At 40.0% G+C, this 21,151-nt stretch overlaps 1 protein-coding gene across 2 annotated transcripts in view; it reads left to right on the top strand.

Moving 5' to 3' along the window:
• Positions 1 to 21,151, top strand: part of zfhx3b (zinc finger homeobox 3b) — a 282,485-nt gene that overhangs the window by 241,573 nt on the left and 19,761 nt on the right. For both annotated transcript variants that reach the window (XM_065952964.1, XM_065952965.1), the window contains one exon: positions 13,899 to 14,006. In XM_065952964.1, the coding sequence (XP_065809036.1) occupies positions 13,899 to 14,006 (108 nt within the window). The remainder of the gene's footprint in view (positions 1 to 13,898; positions 14,007 to 21,151) is intronic.

The following is a 21,151-nucleotide window of genomic DNA, read 5'->3' as shown; positions in this document are numbered from 1 at the left end:
GTTAGTGTTCAGGAACAATTAGTGCTTAACTGTGAGTCTAACTTCAGAAACAAAAGAGTGTCAAGTAAATGAAAGTCATGCTGCTTGTCGGGCCCTACCCTCAATGTCCTCTGATTCCCATTTACAATAAATGCTTTTCACTCATTGAGCATTACACAGCAGCTGCAGACGGTTTCAATTAATTATGGAAGCTAGTCTGAAAAGTGTGTTAGCTTTGCCTTGTAAGGCTTAAGCATCACTTAGGTATATACATTTTTCGTGGGTAAATATATGAACCTGTATATTTTTTTGATTTGAAGTGAATATTTCGCCCCAAACTGAACAATACTCTGTCTGTATATGACCATGCATACGGCATGTATTCAAATATGTATTGTTTTTTGTTACCTTGTAGAGGAGAGCTTTGATGATCACATTCATACTAATAAGATAATTGAAAAGATTTGTTTATCTTTATACTTCAACTATTCTAGACTAAACAGACTGTTCCTGTTTAAACAGTGTGAGATAATGACTTATTAGTTGAGACAAACCCTGTACAACAAAAGCCTGTTTATATAATGAGTGTTGTAGAAGTGCAGAAAGGCCCATCTGTCTCTTTGCCTATTATCCCAAGTCTTAATCGGGACTTACAGCAGGGCAGGCTAAATAAACAGTAAGTAAGTTGTCTTGGGTAGAGGAACGTCAATGCCTGCAACTTGCTCAAGCCTTTGCCTCTGAATAGTTCTGTATTGACCCCTCAGGACCCCCTGAGAATTCCCTAATTGAAAATTAATATTGAATCAATGCCGCGGGCCATTTGCATATTGATTATAAACATCCAGGAAGGCACCAAGTATGTCTTGGATCAATAGGGCCCTTCTGCAGCAGGCCGAGTGCACTACATCACATGGCAGCTGCCTGCTCCGGAGGTTAATGACTGCTGCTTGTTAAGGAGCTCTTGTCAGGTAGAATCCAGCCGCCGGGTCTTTCTGCCACAGCTGGCAGCAGGTGAACTGTGGAGTGTGGAAAAGTAGGAGTAGATGGAGCAGATAAAGGGGAAATATTGGATTGGGGCAGCCACTTTTCGTTACCGAGTCTAGTTTTATTTCTGCATTAGCAGGTTGTAAGCATCATTGTTACTCTTTATTACCCTAACTTTTAAACCTCTTTTTGAATTCTCCTGTGATTTGTATTTCTTGGCCTTGGCACCCTAGTATTGAACCCTGACCACTCAATAACACCCACCATAAAATACTGCAACCATATGTGTTTGTACTGTATATGAGTGTGTGTATATAAAACAGCTTAAGGAAAGGGAGGCTGATCTAAGATAACACCAACCATTTCCAGCCCCTGAAGGGAGAGAAAACAATATTAGGTAGATCAAAATGGCCCTTTTGTAATATGAAATGAAACTTTCACAGCATTACAAGACAAAGAAGAGCAAGAATCCTCTACTTAAAGGCACTGATTAAGATTCAACACATACATTCCTCTCCTGAACTCCCAAATAATAGTTTCCACATGCTGAAGGGATGTGAATAGGTGGAGGCAGACGGGATGGCAGTTCAGGCAGCAAAGGGGAAAGGTTGAATACAGATGTAAAGCTGCTCCCGTACTTATAGAAGTATTGGTTTCGGCATCCGATGCTACTTAAAACATAGTATTGGTTATCAATGACTTCCCATTCCCATAAAAAATTAGCCTCCAAATAAATCCAGTGGTTGTTTCAGTGAATTATCATGTGAGGATAACAAACAATAACAGCATATAGCTAGTGGAGAATGCTATATCAGTAAAAGCTAGCAGAATATCAGCAATCGTTTTTGTTTTGTCAAGGCACACTCTGTGACGGTCAATACTTAAGTTTAGGTATTGGTATCAAAAAAGCTCTATGTAGGTTAAGGTAGGTGAGGAAAAAAAGTTATTGATGAGAAAAAAAACTATTGTTGGCCTTCTACTTTGACATAACCTTACATAGAATTGTCATTTTTCCACCAACATTTGTATTGTTTGTTGCACTGCTATCCAAAGATTACTCAGTATTGGTAAATCTTTAAGTTTAGTTATCACTAATGGTATCTCTAGCATGGTATCAGTAAATTCGTTGCAACATCTCTGTGCAGATGAAGGGAGATTTAAAACAGAAAAAGAATAGCTCCATAAAAACAACATAATTGGTACCCTGAGCGTATAATGCAACAGGAATATCTCTGGCTGGTTTATCGTCAGTGTTTGCGCTTGGTTTAACTAATGTAGCTCTCTAAAACTGCATGATTCTCTGAACCCACAGGAGACAGCAGACCTGGTGAGAAGTACATGTGAGAGCAGCTTATCCTCCAGTCTATGAAAGGCAAGGTCTTGAATTAATGCCTCTGTGCAGACTGTGTCCATTCTCCCCCTTGTAACCACTGCTTCCCCCCCACTATAACACAACACACTACACTGGGAGCTCGGGATCTGGGGGCTGGGAATGGAGTGCCGGGGTCCAGAGAACCAGGCTGCATCTGATTGCTTCATTACAGGCCCTTTCATTGACTTGGTTGCTCTGAACTGATGAACTGAGGCAGTGGACAAGAGCACATAATAGGAAGAAATGAATTCTTATCACAGCCTTCTCAGGAGGCTACTGGTCCTGGCTGGAGCCAACAGAAGCGATGGCTGAATGGAGAGGAGGGGGCCAGTATCTGGGCCTACTCATGAGCCAGAAGCAGGATCTAGACTAAGTACATGGTGGAGCTTTAGGATGCTGGATCAGTCCACAAGGGGGGAACCATGAATCCATAGAGAGAGATATTATGGTAGGCAGCTTGTTTTAATGATTAGTTTGGTGATTAGTGTTTGCTTTCTCCTGGTTACTGACACCCACGGCAAACATTTTTTCAATTGTTTATTCTAGCAGTCCTCCAGAGGCAGACCTCTGCTAGTTAGAGTCCCTGCTTTAGGCCCCATAACAGCACCCAAACATCAACCACAGAGATGAATAATTAATTTTGTACCTTATTGGGCCCTCACCCCTAACTCGCCAACCTCAGGCTAATGAGTGAGAAGAGTCTTCTGCAGCGGGGACAATAACGGCCCCCATTATGAAAACAAAACAACAACACTAACAACCACAGTCATGTATACCATCCGAACACAGAATATGGTATAGCTCAGCACCAATTTAGCAGCAGGCGTTAGTCTCCATAGGGCAGGGGTTATTAATCCCTGACCATGCGTTGGAGGGGCTACGGACTCCACAACTCTGACCGACCTGCTTATTTCCATACTCCTTATGCACTTTCAGCACTAGATTGGGGAGGGGGTCGGCAGAAAATCCCTGTGTTTTATAAATAAATGCTGCAAATGTGACCCTTAAAGCATTAACATAACCTGTAAAAGTAAAAGTTACCTTAAATTATATGATGTTGTGTCATCATAATGTTCCACAAATGTGCATAAATTATATTTGTATTAAGTAGAGTGTGCTGACGGGCCAACCAGGTACAACATCTACATGCCTGGACTCTCTCCCCTCTTTCTTCCTGCTGCACAACCTACCCCTCCCCTTCCTGCTTGTACCTGTTCACTTGGCACAAAATGGATGCTGCAAAGCCATTTAATTGGCCTCCACTTCAGAATTCAAGGGCATTTGAAATGTCTCTTTAATAATATCTTTTCCCCTACAGAGCTTTTCTCGACAGCGTTCGGGGAGAATTCACTGTGTTGTAAATGGCCAGTGGACATCAAACATTCTTGGTGCTCATCTTAGAGATCTTTTGGCCTAGATGATTGCTACTTTCCTGTCTTCTGTTTTCTTTTTTTCTTTTTTGTCTTTTTTTAGGCATGGGGTAAATGTTACAAGAACAGCATCAGACATACTGGTAATTTTGGTCATTTTAGAACAGCTGGCCCATGTTTAAGCCACATCATCACTTCACATTTTTTCTCCCTTTGCCTGTCTCTTCCTCTCCCTCTCCTGTGGCTGAGCCAAAGATAACTGAGTAGCAGTGTTTGACTGTAATCACTCCAAGTCTCCTTCTCTGGAGAGCAGCACAGCGGGCAGCGCGGTTCCACCCCTTTAGGAGCTTTTAGCTCACTTTCACAGTATTATGACATGTTCATGAAGATTCTGAAAAAAAGACACATTTGATTGCATATAAGCACACTTACAAGCTCTGTTATTTTCTACTAATTAACAACAATAATCAGAGTAGATAAGAAGAGAGAACATTTGACTCATTATTATTAAACTTAACAACAAAAGGAAATGTTGGTCCGATGTCATTCTGATCAATTTTGAATTCTGTTACAAGCCTAAAGTCATTTCACATATTGATAAATCTCAGATTTGTACAGACTACATATACCAATGAGATTAGAAGGATAACCAGTTTAAATGATGGATGTGTTGGTTCACTGCCTCCCATCATTATCTGGCACTGAGTCTATTTTGTAATTAAGGCTGTAAGGTGTGCACATAATCAAATAAATAAATAATGTGCCTAGAATTATGTGCTAATAAATTAATACAGTACAAGAAGTGAATAAAGGAGCAGCTAATTGCATGCGATGAGTCTTTTTCATTAGCCTTTTGAGAGGAAAATTCATTATATGCATCATGAGCCATACTGCTGGATTGAATCCGTTTTTTTTAAGTATGCAAAAAAATTAATGAAGGGTTATATTTTGAAAACCATAGAAGGTACAGCACCACATTTGAATAATGTAGTTATGATTTTGTTTGATAATTTTGTTGTACTATTCCAACTTTTCTTCAGCCCTAAGTGTATCAAGCAGGAGTCACGGGAAAAAGGGGGCAACATTGAGTCTTTTAAGAGACGTTTTCATATAAAAAGTGCTTACCTCTTCTGGAAGGTACTGTGTCTTTAAGAGAGTCAGTTTTCAGTGGCAATTACTTACAACCTTTTTAAGAAAAATAAAAATATGAGTATGTTTCAATATATTTACATTTAGGGATATCAGTTGGGATTGAGATATAACATTTACATTTCCCAAACATTGAGATGTAAGTACATGAAAGTTTTATATAGTAAAGAATGTCCGTGCCACTGTTTTTGCTAACTAACTAAGATTATTCTAAAGACATACTTAGAATACACCTTGCAGTATTGATATTACCATTTGTTCGCTTTCTCTGCACATATTGTTGCGAGGAAAACATAAACTTGGTTAAGTGCATCTCCAATAATTGCACTGCAAAGTTGGTTTATTATTTTGTACATAATTACAGTGGAAAACAACCTCCCTATTAAGCCTTTAATGGCAGTAATACAGAACACAATTACCATTACTTTTCTGCTCACACTGAAAATAAAGATTTCTCTAAATGAGAAAGATCCTCTGACTACTGCTAAGGCTAATTGTGTTCGGTATTTTACAGACATCTGGTTGTACATCATTTGTAAAGGCTAAATGCTGATCAGTTAGGACAGCCTTTACAAGCTGTGTCCTATAAGTGTGTGTTTTTGGGACTGCTCTGCTGCCAGGGAGTCTGATAGCTCTTGAATTATTTATCTATCTGGCTGCTGGACGGTAGTCACGGCGACCCAGGCCCCGTAGTGGTTGTCTGGCGACATCTTTGCTCCCACAGTAGCCTTTAGCAGACGGGCAGGGGTGCTAATGAGCAGGGTGCAGCATGCATGGGACGAGAGTTTTCTAACACTCCAACCCTCCTTGCTCACATACAGACCCGCCACACTGAGTAAAGACTTACAAAAGATTTACAAAGATCTGAGCGCAGAACTTTTTAATTAGGGGGAAAAACCGAGGTTACAAAAAGAAAAAGATTGAAAAAGAAAGATAGAAACAACCAGCCGTTTTCCTATTAAGGAGAAATGTCAAGCGCGGTGGTGAGGCAATAGTCTGTGTGCATCCCTTTGTTGTCCTCCCTGACATTGAAGGCTAATTTTTCATGGTTATTTGAACTGGAAAATGAAAGAGAGGTTTGCGATTATTTCCTATAAATGACAACACAATTGCATTACGCTTCAGTACAAACACAGAGAGGATATTGCCTTTTCATATTTCATGTGAAAGTAATGGATGGGCTATGCAAAGAGGAACAGAAAGAAAGACAAATGGTGAAAGAAAGCTCCACATGTTTGATTTGTATTAGAAACCGAATAGATAGAGGTAGCACCATTTTTTTTTTCAATAAGTGGGAGCACTCTCATGGATGTTTTTAAGTGCCTGTGCAGTGTAATCATTGGATTTCTTTAGCAATTATAGGAGCAACCAGCCAGAGTGGTTGTTAGAGGAATAGTTGCCCACTGTATCCACAGAAATCTCTACCAGACAAATATACTGTACATCCATAGAAAGCTCCTGAATACACTTGTCTGCACGAATGTATGTAAAGATTTGTGTTGTAAGTAATAAGAATAAAATCCACCTGCCCATCCTCTACCTCAACGTTTCAACTATGAAACATCTGAATTCAGCGAGTTCAACTTTGAGAGCACACACATCAATGATTCCTTTTTTTTTTTTTTATATTTTAGATAAAAATTGATTAGAAAAATTTGTATTCATAACCTTGTTAGATTCTGTTTTATCTGGGCGTACGCTTTCATAAACAAACAGCTGGTTAGACCCTGAGCTTTTTGGAGTTCGGGAGGCAGGTTGACCATCAAGGAGGATGGCAGCCTAGCCCACACTCTTGAGGGGCCTGCTGAGAAATGTGTTTATGTACTTTAATTTTACAAAGATTGAAGCACCGGCAGGAAAGCCTCTGTCGGCAAGATTCATGTAAATAGGACTTATGTGGGAGCTGTGAGCCGGACTCCCAACGCACGCCTTGGTAGGTGCTACATACATCCAACCATGGCAACATTGATTTTCTGAGCTAATACCTCCACAGAACAGTCCAGAGGCAGATGGATGCACTACAAAGATATGCAAATGGTGTATTCAATAAATCGACAGGCAGAGATCTTTTTCAGACAGTCCACTGTACTGGTCTGCGGTGCCTAAAAGGAGAGATAAACAGATAAGTACCTGTTAATGGACACACATACGCAAGTGTGAACACTCAGACTAACATTCACGCACCTGCCTGCCTGTTACCTGGGAAAACTCAGATCGATGATAGGATTTCATGTTAAGCAGAATCTCCTCAGAAAGTCACATCAAATAAAAAGCTCCAGCTCTAGATTTAATATGAAAGTGCTATTTTTAATGTGGCACATCACATTTTTTAATTTTCCTGGTTCCCTTCAGGAAATCTTTTTGCACTATATATCTTGTGTATTATAACAAAACAAACTGTGGGTATAGTCATATTCAGTGCGCTTATTAGTCAGATATGAAACAAAAGCTGCCGGGTGTATGTCATATATAATAGATGTGGGCTGCCTTGTTAAGCCCAGCAGGCTGTATGTGGCTGTGTCTCTGTGGAGGGAGGCTCTGAAGCTCGCTGTACCTGGTAATTAAAGAGAGTTTGTGGCAAAAGCCAAACATCAGGAGAGATGAGCTATGAACAAAAGAGCTGTGACAGTTTCAGGTTATGTGATTTTTGTGTCCCTTTTTGGGCCAAATGAAAAATCAATACATTTTCCGGGTTATACATATTCAGAGTGTCCACCGTGCTTCCGCCCTGATAGAGAAAGGAGGAGGGGGGGCTGTGGGCTTGAGTGGGGGGAGTAGCCTGTTCGTCTGTCATAACTGTACCATCGCATTTTCCAACCCACTGGTGAATATTTCAGAGTTGATGTGATTGCCCTTCATGACAGCGGTGATGCTTTTTTTTTTTTTTTTTTTTTTTTTTTTTCAGACACCCCTTCAGCCACCCCCACCCACACTCCTGTCAACCCACCCCAATTCTGTTTGGTCCCTTTGAATGGCTGCAAATAGGTGAAGGCATTGTAGTGTGAGCTAGTGGAAAAAGAAAAAGATGCATTAATAAAAGGAGGTTGATTTAAGAGGAGGCAGCATGGCGGGGGGTGGCAGAGAGGCAGAGTGGCTCTTTGTGCGGGACAATGTCCCTCAGGCAGAGTAGATGGAAGAGCGCTGCCCAGTGATGTTTTTGCCCCCTATACGGGCTTTTAGTCCACCATGCTAGCAGGGAAAAGTACAGCCTGCATCTTCCATTGTGGACCTAATATGCGTTAGTGAGCAGCCATCATCTTGGACATTCAAGAAAGTCAAAGAAGTGTGCTGTGTGTGTGTGTGTGTGTGTGTGTGTGTGTGGGTGTGTGTGTGTGTGTGTGTGTGTCAGCTGGGGCAGAAGGGTGAGCAGTCCCTGAATGCTCACTCCCTGTGTAGCCACATTAACCCAGATCTTCCTCTCCTTCATCACTCAAGTAAAACACAAAGAGAGAAGAAGTAGAGCAGCACTCACTTTATCTACTTTATTTGTAATGTATCTAAACATGCCATTAGCATGAGAAGTATTTCTAATTAGTGCAATTTCCCAGGAGGTATCACTTTGGGGAAAATATTTAATACATCGTGTTAACAGTTCTTAATTTTGTAAGAATGATGAGAACAAATTAGCAATCAAATTAGCCAAATGTTGGATTTTTAACTCTCTTGAAGAAAACTTTTGAAAAAATATGACTATTATGTTTGGCTCAAAGTGTTCTGAATACGTTTTCTTCAAAAAGACCAGTGACTTTGAAAGGCATGGGTGTTCAAATTAAATGTTGTGTTTTACCTATGGGACTCCTCTGATGAGGAGGCACCACCAGGAGAAAAGCAGAGCAGTGAAGGAGGGGTCATCGTGATATTGTTCTAAGGCAGTGTCAGCTGTCACTGCTGTTTGTGATTAACTCGCTCTTAAAGTTTTTTTTTTTTTTTTAGTTTTAGCTGCCCTAAACCCCCATACCCCTACTCCATCACCATCTCCTGCCCCCCCCATCCCCCCCTCTTCTTCCTCCTCCTCCTCCTCCTCCTCTATCCACTCCCCTCCTGCCCTCAGCCCCATGGAGACACAAAGTATTCATTGACATTTAGATCCTGAGGTCACAGCAGGGCCAGCAGGGAGAGGCCAGCGAATCCCCACATAGACAGGTCAGGAATCTAACACGTAACTCCAACCAGCAGCGCTGAGGTAGCTTGCTCCTCTTATTCTTTCCTTTCAAAATGTGCAAGTGTGTGGGAGAGAGAGGGAGAGAGAAGGGGGGAAAGGGAGAGAGGCAGATGTACTTTCATATTTTATGTGGCTTATCTACTGTGAGGTGCACTTTTTTTTTTTTTTTTACAATTTACCTTATTGATTTTAATGCTTGATTATGTGGTTTGATACAATTTTCTTCTAACTTAAAGAAGCGTTAGCAATTTTCTTATATTATATTTAAATTTGAATTATGAAGGGATACAACTTGAATATCAATGTACATATCAGTAGGAATGTTTGCTAGTCATTTAAAAAGCTTGTTTTTGAACAGCATAACACATGTCTGAATTTTGGCTCAGCTTTGTATTTTGTAGTCCTGTCACCAGCATTGTCAATGATAAATCCATGTTGTGGTTTATTGGTGGTTCATAAGAAGGAGCCCCTCTTGACTCTGGCTGGATTGTGGCATGTTTCTGTTTGTTGTGGTTTTTATGAGAGGTAGCATGTGAGGACATGAGGAGGGAGCTTATGTGAGTGTGTATGTGTGTGCGTTGGTTGGGGTAATGAGGGGTGGGAGTGTTTTCCTGTGTGTTGTGCTCGAAAAAGGGGGTTGGGGTTGGGGAGGGGGGGTGGGGGGTCTTGCGCATGGGGGCACAGAGGTGCTGATATGAGGAGCGGACAATGCATGAAAGCCCTCAGCATGGGTCCTGTGTCTCATTGTCCCATGGTACCCTCCTGTCACTTTCATTTTGCACCCTCTAGTCCGGAGTCAGGCCAACTTTGATATAAGGAAGGGGTGCAAGGGATGATGGGGGGAGCAAGAGGGGGATTTAAAAAAAGAAAAAGTAGGGGAAAAAGATAGAGTCTGTGAAGTGTGAAATAAGATTGCTTTTTATCCGACAGTGCAGCGTTAAAGAAAAGGAAGCTGTCCAGGCCTTGGATAAATCTAGTGTGTGTGTGTGTGTGTGTGTGTGTGTGTGTGTGTGTGTGTGTATTTATGTAAGGGGGGTACACACCTCTTTGACATACAGTGTCATCCTGTGACACCTGGTTAAAATGATAACAACAGCCTCAATAATCATAATGAAAGTAATGAGAGCTTAGACACACACAGCTCCACCACAAGAGCCCGGAGAGAGGCAGAGCTGAACCCTCGCTTCCAGCACTCGAGAGCCGGGAAGAGGGAGACGTTTCAGCTCAGCCCCCGCGCTGGTTATACAGGACTCACGAAAAAACCAAGAGAGATAGCAAAGGTAGTGTTGTTGACTGAGAAACTGTATGTGCAACCTAAAAAGAGCAAGCTGTCACTGCTGTTTGAGGGAGACATTCTCAGGTAGGACTGGAATTTTGTACTTAAAGAAAGGCAGTTATCATCCGAGCAGTGTATTCTGCTGAGGCCGAGCAAGGAGGAGGAGGAGCCTGACCTAGTGAAAGATATCTAGAGTGACTATTATTACTTGCTCCTGCTCTTCTCTACAGTCTGGGAAGGAATACTGGAAAGTGCAGTGGTTACCATCAATTATTTATCAGGCCGTTTGTGCTTGTCAGTCTGATTAGCATTACTGTAATCACTGCTCTTCAGGGGAAAAGGAAGGCCGCTCTCTCTCATCTGAAGGTAATCTTGCCGTTTTCAGTGTCTCATCTTCACCGGACGCCTCATGCATAGCATCTGCTTTTGTCATCTCCCACATATTTCTTCCCTTTCCCCCCTCCTTCCTTCTCTGTGTGTTTCTGTCTGTTGCTGCTCATCCTCTTCCCACCCACCCACCTACCCTCCCGTCCCGCACATCATTAATGTGTGTGAGCAAGCTGCTCTCTCCCAGCTTGTATAGAGTGACACCTATGGGTCTGATTAAGCCTCTGCACTCACTGGCAAAGCACAAGAGGAGGCTGACTGCTAAGCTCCTGTGTGCTGCTCCAGTATGTGTGTGTGTGTGTGTGTGTGTGTGTGTGTGTGTGTGTGTGTGTGCGAGATGGTGGATCACAGAGACCATGGACTGTCCCCACTGAGTGACTGGCAGAGCAAAGCTGATATGTATATGCTCAGAACAAATGAGTGTAATCTCTGTGTCGGCAATGGGCTTATTCAGCTTGCATGATTAGATTAATGGAACTGTTTCATATCATTGTATTAGGATGGTTAATGAAGACAATTAATTAGAAGACAACCTTCAGGCTATTGTCCTTTACATGTCTCAGATTTGGGTTAGAAATGGCCTGCTGCCATAGCTTTGAGTGTTTCTCCTCATCTGTTTCCAGAATTAATCTATGGCTACAGTTTTAGTGTCTCTTCCATTTGCATCCTACTCTTAGGCCACTCATGACCTTTCATTAATTATGGCTGGCCTGGCTTTAATCATTCTGTAATCCTGTTGGAGATGAGAAGAGGAATAGGCAACGCTGTTTGCCACTTAGAGATGTAACACTGCTCCTGGAATTAAATGTCTGCATTTCTGCATAAATTATGGAAGGGGCTTCGTGTTGTGTGCTAAAAGTGTCACATGCTTTGATTAAACATCTAAATAAATAAGTATTGAAAACAGCAGAAAGGATAAGAAAAATATCAGTGCACGTGTGGTTTTGTATGAAATGTGTGCAGGAAGTTGAGGGTGGGTACAAGGAAGCTGAATGGCATTAAAATGTTGGCTGCCTATCACAGAAATGTTTAAGCACCAAGTGTGTATTAATGTGTAGGTGGGGTATTAGTCTCACTACAAGTGTCACGTCGCTAAGAAATGACACCTTGCCCCGTTTTTAAAGGTGAAAAATTTACCTGGGGATTATTTTGTAATCTGAGCACCTATGCAGCTGTACAGTATCCTAATTCTCGCACAGTTGTGGAGATTTATGCAGGCGGGGAGTTAGATGGGATTGTGCTACTCGGCAGGAGATCTCTGGTTTTTCTGGGAATGTTTTAAGATCCGCCTCACCAGCATGGGATGGGATGGGCTGCACTGGATGGAATTCATGGGTAACCTTGGAAACAAAATAGAAACAGGGTTTAAAAATAAAATAATAAGATTTCTTGAAATGTGGGATCCAAGAACTCTTAAAAACATTTATTTTACAAGTAGCCGGTCATCCCTTTTGAATATCTTGTCTTTAAACACAGGATCACTGGATTACAGGATCAGCTTTTAGCTATAATGTGTAACGACACAACACACACACAGCAGTCACTCTGCTCACACAGCTGTTTCCTACAGCATTTGTATCAGCAAGCAGGAAATGGAAGATATATTTCCTGGGCTGCCAGTAATACAAAGGAGTTTCACATTCACATAGATTTTTCTAAACTGAATAACCCAATTTATACAAACATAAAGCACATTTTGTCTTAAGTCAACTATTAACTAGAAAGGCAGTTTCTATGCTTCAAATGAAGAAAATAATCTTACGTACTGCTAATCTTTTTTAACTCTAAGAGACACAGACTTTCAAATACACAGTGTTAAAGGGTAATTCAAATTAATAAAAAAAAGACAGCAATAATGTGTTTAAATATATCTTGAACTATAAACATGATTGCATTTACATAAGGCATCTCTCTTTACCCTTTCTCAATTAAAAGTGACATGTTTTGAGTATGGTTTAAAGGTGTGCTCCGAGTATATCTATGATAATTACACATAGCTGAGTTAGAGAACATGATGTTGACTCTGTTCACAGTGTGTGTAATATTTCACAAGTGACAGGATAAACAGTGAGTGTAGGGATAATGTAGTATCATAAAAGTGGTTTGGGCTGTGGGTAGTCATGTGGTGAGCTCAGATTGGCTGTGTGATGACTGCAGGGCTGAATACTTGAACAGGATATTTCAGTAGCTGTTGTAGCATTGTCAATATATCAATAGCTCACAGAGCTGAGACCTGAGCATGGAAGCACTTTCTAAAGAGTATTTAAGTACATTTGCTGAGAATTAGCTGACTGGTGTAATAACTGATAGGGCCTATTGACTGTGGCCTAGTTTACTGTTGTCAAATCAATGCTTTTGCATGCAAGTCCCACTACTTTTAAACAAACTTAACAGGCAGAGGGGATGTTCAGGGGGCACTGGAGGAAAATAAACAAGATTGATGCCCTTTTTATTATCTGTTTTTTTTCTTTGTATCTTTTCCTCTGTGTGTTACTTACAAATGGGGGTTGTCGGATATCCATTGTTTGGACTTTGATGCTTCTAAATGGCCTGATATATCGAGCTGAGGCTTTTAAGGTGGTTACAAGGGATTTCCGCATTGGACTTGGTGTAAAAATAAAATCAATTGTGACTCAAAAAGTTTTAAATATTTATCATTTTTTTCTTGCAATAAGGAGATGGCAACAGTGACATGAGGTTTGTATCTTTAAGTAACCCCATGCATATTGCAGCAGGGGGACATTAAAATATATGTGTGTGTTTGTGTGCGTGAGAAGGAGAATGTCTAGTAAAATGTCACACAATTATTTTTCCATCAGCCCCCTTCAGACCGGTTGGTGCTTTGTTTCCGCAGTTCTATGACCACAAACCATATTTGTGTCATGGTCATGAATACATAAAGAAAATGTAGATATTCTTTCTAAAATATACTGTCAAAATAAACTTATCTGATCTATTTTGACAATAAATATTGTTCCTTCCTCTTTCCCAAAAAGTCAAATTATTATTTAGATAAAATATCACAGAGATGATCTGGCAGCACAGGAAGAAAAGCAGAACACAGATTATGCCCTCTTTGTCTGCCAGCCTTGCAACTGTGTGTCAGCATATGTAATTGTTGCGAGCTCCTATAGAAAAAAACGCTGCCGTCCCTTTAAGTGCTTCCACCAATTCTGATGGCTTGGTAATTTACATATCCCATCCTCCCTCCCCCTTCAGGAGAGCTGAGTGAGGATGTGGAGGCTGCTAGTGAGACCACCACAGACCAGGAGGACCAAACCAAAGACAGAGAAAGTGGGGGGGAGAAGGAGCTCACCAAAGGGACAGGTAAGGCCAATATTTACTCCACACACCATTAAGGAAAAAAACTTCACACAGGAAACATGTGGCCCTGCAGCTGAATGGTGCTATACAACAGGCCTTCTGTTAAATTAAATTACTTATATTTTAACAAAATTATTTAAGCCTTTCAAAGCATTAAGCACTCTTTAAAAAAAAACTCCATAAATATTGTTTTACTTCTTTTGCACTTTTATTGTGGCTTATTCATGCATACAATCCAACCAGATACAGTCAGGAGGAAAATATACAGTTAGTAATTATGTTCAGGTGACATGTGACCCATGTTTTGTTTTTGCTCAATGGTGATGTGAAGAGAAAGGGCCTGTATGAGCAGTGTGTGTACACACATGTGATGGTTCTGCACACCTTGCTCAACTTTGTTGCACTCACAGACAACTCTTACCTTGCTGTGTTTAATGTTACCAGATCAGGATGGTTTCATCTGCAGGCCTCTTTCATGGCAGCTGGAGGTGGTGCATTCTAAACAGGGGGTTGAGCTTAAAGTGATTGGAGGAGCTTTAGGCCCAAACAACAAACTGTGGTCCAGTGCAGGCTGCATGTCCCAAGAATGATTTTGGGGAAATTTCAGTTTCAAATCTTTGACATATTTTCATTTTTTTTTGTATGTTATTTTCAGTCAGGGGTTTAGCTTTGATAGATTGTGAACCCTTCATGGATTTAGTAGACTTTTTCTTTCTTTTAGTTGGTTAAACAGAATCTTAAGATACAACCGTAAACATTGGGTTATATTATCGTGGTCAGTCTGGAAGGCACTATATTCTTTTCAAAATGCAATGATCACAATTAAAGGGAACAACTCTGTGATTACAGAAGAAGCTTGAGAGTAAAATGCCAAAGCTCATGAAAGTTTTTGTGTTTTTATTAAGGTAGAGCCTATACAGATGCATATTTAACACTTGTACTTAAGACAGTGGAAAGACTGTTTTACTATGACAAACATGTAAACGACTGTGACTCTTACTTTGACACAGATGACACAGCCAAGCATTATGTCCTGGAAATGAATGACACATTTTCATTCACATTTCATCCCACGTACTGTGTAATGAATGTGCACTACTGAATCTAATGATATAAAGATCTTTGTTAACATACACAAAAGTGTAACTGTATATAGCACTTATTGTCACATTTTCTTTTACATTATATTACTTTGTACGCCTTTGTTATCAAAACAATAGGACATGTCTCATTCAATTTCAATTCATTTCTTATTCAATAGAGGAGATTTCTGATAACGATGACACTGAACAGTTACAGGCCTGCATAGATGCTTCTCACATGACTAAATTCTTGTGTTACTGCAGGATGTTTTGATTTACACTAGTCAGGTTAAAAGCTGGAAAACAATCCAGACCTTTTGCAAACCTAAGTTTTTTTTCTTCATAAAGTGTAGGGGGAAAAAAACTTCATCACAGCGTTTGAAGCCCAGCCTTTGTAAAATGTCTTTGATATTCGAACTTCTATTTTAAATGAGGCTGAGTTGTTTGTGCTCTTTGAAAGGGCGACACTCTTCTTTGATGGGAGAAATAATGATATGCATGCCTGACTGAATATGGCTAAAAGTATGTTTTAGCACATCAAAATAAAGCACTTTAAAAAGCATTAAAATGAGCTGGACGATTAATAATTCACTCATACCTGTGGTGCACAGGAAGACGACTCTTCGCATTAGGATTCCTCCTTTTTGAAAGGCATGCAATTTGATACAAGCATATTCAGTTCCTTTCCTCCTCTCTGTCAGTCGCTAATCACCAAATAAGTGTGTTTCTGTGTTTTCACAAAGGAAATATGTGCTTGCATATGAAAAATTTACAGCTTCCCAGCAGCTTATTAGAAACGCTTAGTTAAAAATAGCATGTGCATTAGGGAACCAGGTCTGAGGTTCTGTTTGATGTCAGTGAAAAAGGTGGGAGGGTGGGGTGGGGTGCTGGGTTCAAGGCTGTGTTGTCAGCGAAAGCTTGACAGCTGTAGTTTAATGGAAGGGTCCTTTTTTGTACTTCAAAACTTTTTGTGATGATGAATACAATGCCCATTCAGAGTGAGTGCAGAGAAGCTATCTTGTAGGAGAAAAAGCAGGGAAGACCTCACAATGCATTTGGTAAACAGAGGAGCGCTTGTTTGGCTGGTGATTGTCTGAAGATGTTTGTACAGTCGGCACACAGATGGCGTGCATGTAAGAATGTGGTGTATGAGCATCCCGGCCAACCTGTTATTTATCTGAAAGGTGTTCAGTCTCCCACTGTCTGAGGCGGAGCTGTTTCTAAGGCCCATCATTAGAACTACTGAAGTATTTCTTCTCATCATTGTCATGTAGCTGTTGGAACAGAGCACAACATTGTTCCTTTACAAATGACAGTCACTGTCAGACAGACAGCATTAGTGCGCACAGAAAAAAGGCTTCTTCCTTTTTAAAGCCACTGTCAATCTTCTCTCCTCTTTCTTGTTTTGGTGCTCCTCAGTATTCATTAAAATCATTTAGAGGTACATCAGAAGCCTTTGTAAAATGCATATGTATTCAGCATGTCAGCTCCTGAAAGATGCCTTCATTATGCTGTTGTTTTGTATCTATCTCAAAGTTATTACATATATGTACATGTACAGACATTCAGGCATATGGTAATGTCATATCTTCCCACCCCAAAGGCAGTGTGTGGTGCAAGTTTATTTTTTTAAATATATAATATTAAAACAGTATAAACAAGTTTATATTATTAGAAATACTAATCAGTCTTTAAAGGAGTAATCATAAGATGAATACTGAAATCTTAATACATCTGGACAATGACGGTCATGCTGGCGGTAGCTGCGATTTAATCATCTTGCATGATTAGTAATTCAAAGGGGTCATTTTTAATACAAGGTATAAAATATGTATAAATGGATAGCCATAAGCCCCCTTCCTCTCTTCTTCATCAAGCTGAGACAGCACTGGCTAAAAAGGGGAAGAGCTTCTGCACAGGAGGAGTGGGATGCGCACCTTCATTAAAGCAGGTGGTGTATTTATGCAGCAGAGGAATGTATGGGGATGCAGCACGGAGGACGGCAGGGTGCTGAGTGTAGGGGAGACAGGAAGGTTAAAGGAGCACAGAGAGGAAGAAGGAGAGGAATTGTTAATACACCTGCAGGATTGGACACAATATGATTGGACATATTTAACATACAGTAAATGTATAGGAGAGGTTGAATGAAAAAAATGGAGACTGTATAGGGTGATGAGGAAAAAAGAGAGGAGGGTATATTTTTTCACTTTTAAAGCTGGAAAAGGCTAATGCCCTGAAATTGTGCCTGATAAATAATTCCTTTCATTGCTCTTTCCTTACATTAAATGTATGGAGGCAGGTTCAAAATAAAACTTTTTACTAGCACTGGTCATCCATAACTGTAGACAGGTAGATTTTTGGAACAAACTCTTTAGTACACAAACAAAATCTACAATATGTACTTAAAACAGCATATATAGGACTACCGGTATGTAAAATAGAATTGTAGACACACAGTACTTCCTTACTAAGGATCACATTTTAATATTTTTAATAGTTCATATACATATCCATCTGCTTAATCAGCCATCTATAATGGCCTTAAAGTTACCTGCCTTTCTACAAGTTTGAACTGAACAGGTTAAGTTTGGGATAGTTTCAATCGCTACCTTTTACTTTTCTTTTGTAATGAACCCAGCAAGGCAACAGCATTTGAAGCTGCTCATCATAACAGAGCAATCGACTAGGATAAGAACAACAGAAGCTACAATGAATATCTTTTGTTTGCATCTCTCTAATGTTTGTAAGCTTACTCTTGATTATCAATTTTTTTCAATATACCTTCATAGTCATGTCACAGGGATGTTGTTCTTTTTTTAAAGAAACATGGAAGCCATTATTTTGTGTTTGTTTGGCGTGAATTCAATTGTTGTATCACTTTTATTGCCAGACTTTGTTCATAGGCTTGACCTTAAATGTTAGTATTGTGAAGGTAAAAGTGTGTGAAGCACCAATTAGAGTTGACGTGCAGATTCCAGTTTAGTGTTGGATTTTTAAATTGTCTCTGTACAAAATGACCACATTGTGCTATTATCCTATCATGATGCCTGAAAACATTTTGCTTTTAAAGCTCACTTGTTAGCTTTGATAAGTAAAATCTAAATATGGTTAGACTATATTTATGCATTATTAAAGCTTTTGCATTCCATAATGAACACCTCAGGCAGAAGTGTTGCTTTCATTTATTTAGAGTTGAATAATATACTGTGAACTTGTATAAAATTTGCAATTTTTTTTAGAATGAGATAGTAACACATTTTGACTCGTAAAAACTCAAATGTTTTAACTGATTTTCTTGACTGTCAGACTGGTTTGGTTTTCATTTACTGTAAATAATCTCTTCTCTGCAGGATCTTTGCTGGTTTCTGCTCTCTGAATTCAGCTCCATTTTCACTCATGTGACTTTAAAAAATGCTCCAAACTGTTTACAAATGTGCTTGAGTTTGCACATGTACACATGCAGGATCTTTTTGTGTAGCGGAGAAGCAGATGTGTTGTTCACTGTAGATGCTGCATTTAGTCTGTATAATGAAGAAGATGATTAGCATCCCCTAGATCCAGTTTGATGGCATTGCAGTTTGCTCTTTTTTTATTGTGTCTGTGATTCGCTGGGAGTTGTTCATTCAGGATCAGAATAACCAAATGTTATGTGCTCCATGTAAAAGTACAGATATGTATACTTAATTAGGCTTGGTAGGGGTTGAAAATGCATACTTATGGATAGTTGCGACCAAATTATTTAAGTTTCAGTTGTTGGGGCTCCAAACAGGGAGACATTCAGTGTAGCAGTGATTTGTTATTGCTTTTCAACCCTAAGTAGTGTGAGAAATCAGGAGACAAAGCGGGGAAAATGTTTACATATTCATATCACGTACTATGAGTGCTTGTCATCCCTCAAATTGTAATTCCTTTTGTCTTTGAAGATAATAGGCCATAAATTGTCCTTGTTTGTGAGCCAACTCCCTGAAAGCTCAGTGTTTATGAGTTTTACCAAGAGGTGTCTAATGGCTGCGCACCGGTGCTGTGCGTCTGAACGTCCTGTAAAGGTGAACGCCGTGTCATCTCGGTGTTCAGCAGACTGAAGATTAATAACACCTCTGCTAATTAATATTCCCTCTCAATTTCTTTATCTCAGATTTTGCCTTCTTGCAATCACGTTGTGAAGCTGCAAAACACTCTGTCTCTACACGGCAAAGTGTTTTGTTCTAAAAATGCAAATTTGGATTATAATAGGAATGAGAAATATGACTAGAGAGTAATAGGAAATGATTTGATATGTACCTTCAATATCTTTGGTTCAAGGTTTCCGTTTTTCTTCTTTTAAAATGAATGCATAATAATTACCGGAGAAATATAAGATCAACACTTTTTGCCCTTTATTGCTCTGGGCTCTGACACCGGCTGCAGATTAAAAACCTGGATAGATATAGGAAAAGGGAAAAAGACAATATTCAGGTATTGTTAGCATATCATTCAGAGAATGAATTTAGCACTTGGGGAGTAGAATCATCTCCATGTTAATGGCCAGCTTGCAGAGGGAATAGAGGTGAGAGTTTTTCTACATTGCAAGAAGCAGAGGGTCTTCAGGAGCCCTCTGCAGTGTGGAGGTGAAAGGTTTTTATGCAGTTTCGGGATCATTTTTAAGAATGTGCAACAATGTCCGTCTTTGAGTTTCACTGTGCAGAGAATTTTTGCCTTTGGTTTAGGTTTAAAATGATTGTCAGACTGTGGCTGTTCTGGGCAAAGTGACAGAGAAGTCATACAGTCTAGCTAGCGTGGACGGAATGGATGAGAGGTAATGTTTTTTCTTTTACAACCGGAGGCCTGAAGTTGCCACAGAGAGACAGGAACTGTGGTAATGAGTGGGCAGAGGCTGTGGAGATGATAATGACCCCATGTCAGTCAGTCAGTCAGTCAGTCTGTTAGAGGGGAATTCCCCAAACTAGGAATCTTTCTCCTGGTTTCCACTTCCCTCCATATTTTCTCTTTAGAATATGGATAACCTTCTTCAAGAATGAAACAGATTTCTAGCAGCTGTGATTTTGTACACCTGAAAGATTTCAATGTCAGACGACCCTTTGTGGTTAATTCAGTCTGTGCTGCATCAGTCACTCCGTCCATTTGCCATCTTTTTTCCCCTTTAAAAGCACAACGGGGCTGTGATTGCTCCAGAGACCAGTGCAGTGTGCTGACAGCCCCCTTTGCTGCTTGAATAATACAGTCCAGCTATACGAGGTGAGACAAGGTGCCAAAGTCCAATTCACTTACGGGACTCGACAGCACAAAAGCCTCTGGTTTACGGAAAAGGGGCATGAATTAATAATCACCTAATTGACTTAGGTTTTTTTGTCTTCACTCTTGCTCTGCCTTTCGTGCTTTCAAACAAAAACTCACACTATGTATCTGTCAGAGGAGGATGGGGGTGGTATCTATGTGTAATGACCAGGAAGAAGAGGTCAGGGTTACAGCAGCCAGACTCCTGACAGACAATAAGGTCTCAGGCAGAGGGGAAGCATAAGGGGTAGCTGTTGAGGACTGAGGAATGTAGTTTAAAAGCTTTCAAACATGTAAGTTCAAAATCTGTGTCCTCTTTTTTGATGGCTTTTCTCCGTTATCTGCAGTTTCCCAAATAAGTAAATAATTCAAGATTTGGGAAGTTAATTGGAACAAAAAATAAGGTTACAATTATATAAGGCCAAATAGAATGAGTACAACAGAAAACTATGTTGTTAGCGTCATATATGTTTGTGAAATTGTAGTGAAAGATGAGTTTGTTATAGATTTTCTTAGATACCGTCATCAAAGTTAATTCAAAGGGTTTTTTAGGCAAGCATGGAAGAACATATTAAGTGGACACATGCCACATTGTTCTTAGGAAACATGTAAGGCCTTTAGTTTATTACAGTACAATCTAACAGGGCCTCCAAATTAAAATTTGACTTCAACAGTTACTTGGCCAGAGTCACTGCAACAATATCAACTCAGTATAAATGTTTTTTTAATGCAGTTTTTCTGTGCCCTCTTAATGCATTCACCAGTTTAACCAGTATCTTAAGGTGAAACTTG

Source organism: Labrus bergylta, chromosome 3, assembly GCF_963930695.1.
Source record: "Labrus bergylta chromosome 3, fLabBer1.1, whole genome shotgun sequence".
NCBI classification, from domain to species: domain Eukaryota; kingdom Metazoa; phylum Chordata; class Actinopteri; order Labriformes; family Labridae; genus Labrus; species Labrus bergylta.
Note: the sequence above shows the minus strand (reverse complement) of the source record. Positions and strands in the feature narration are given on the sequence as shown.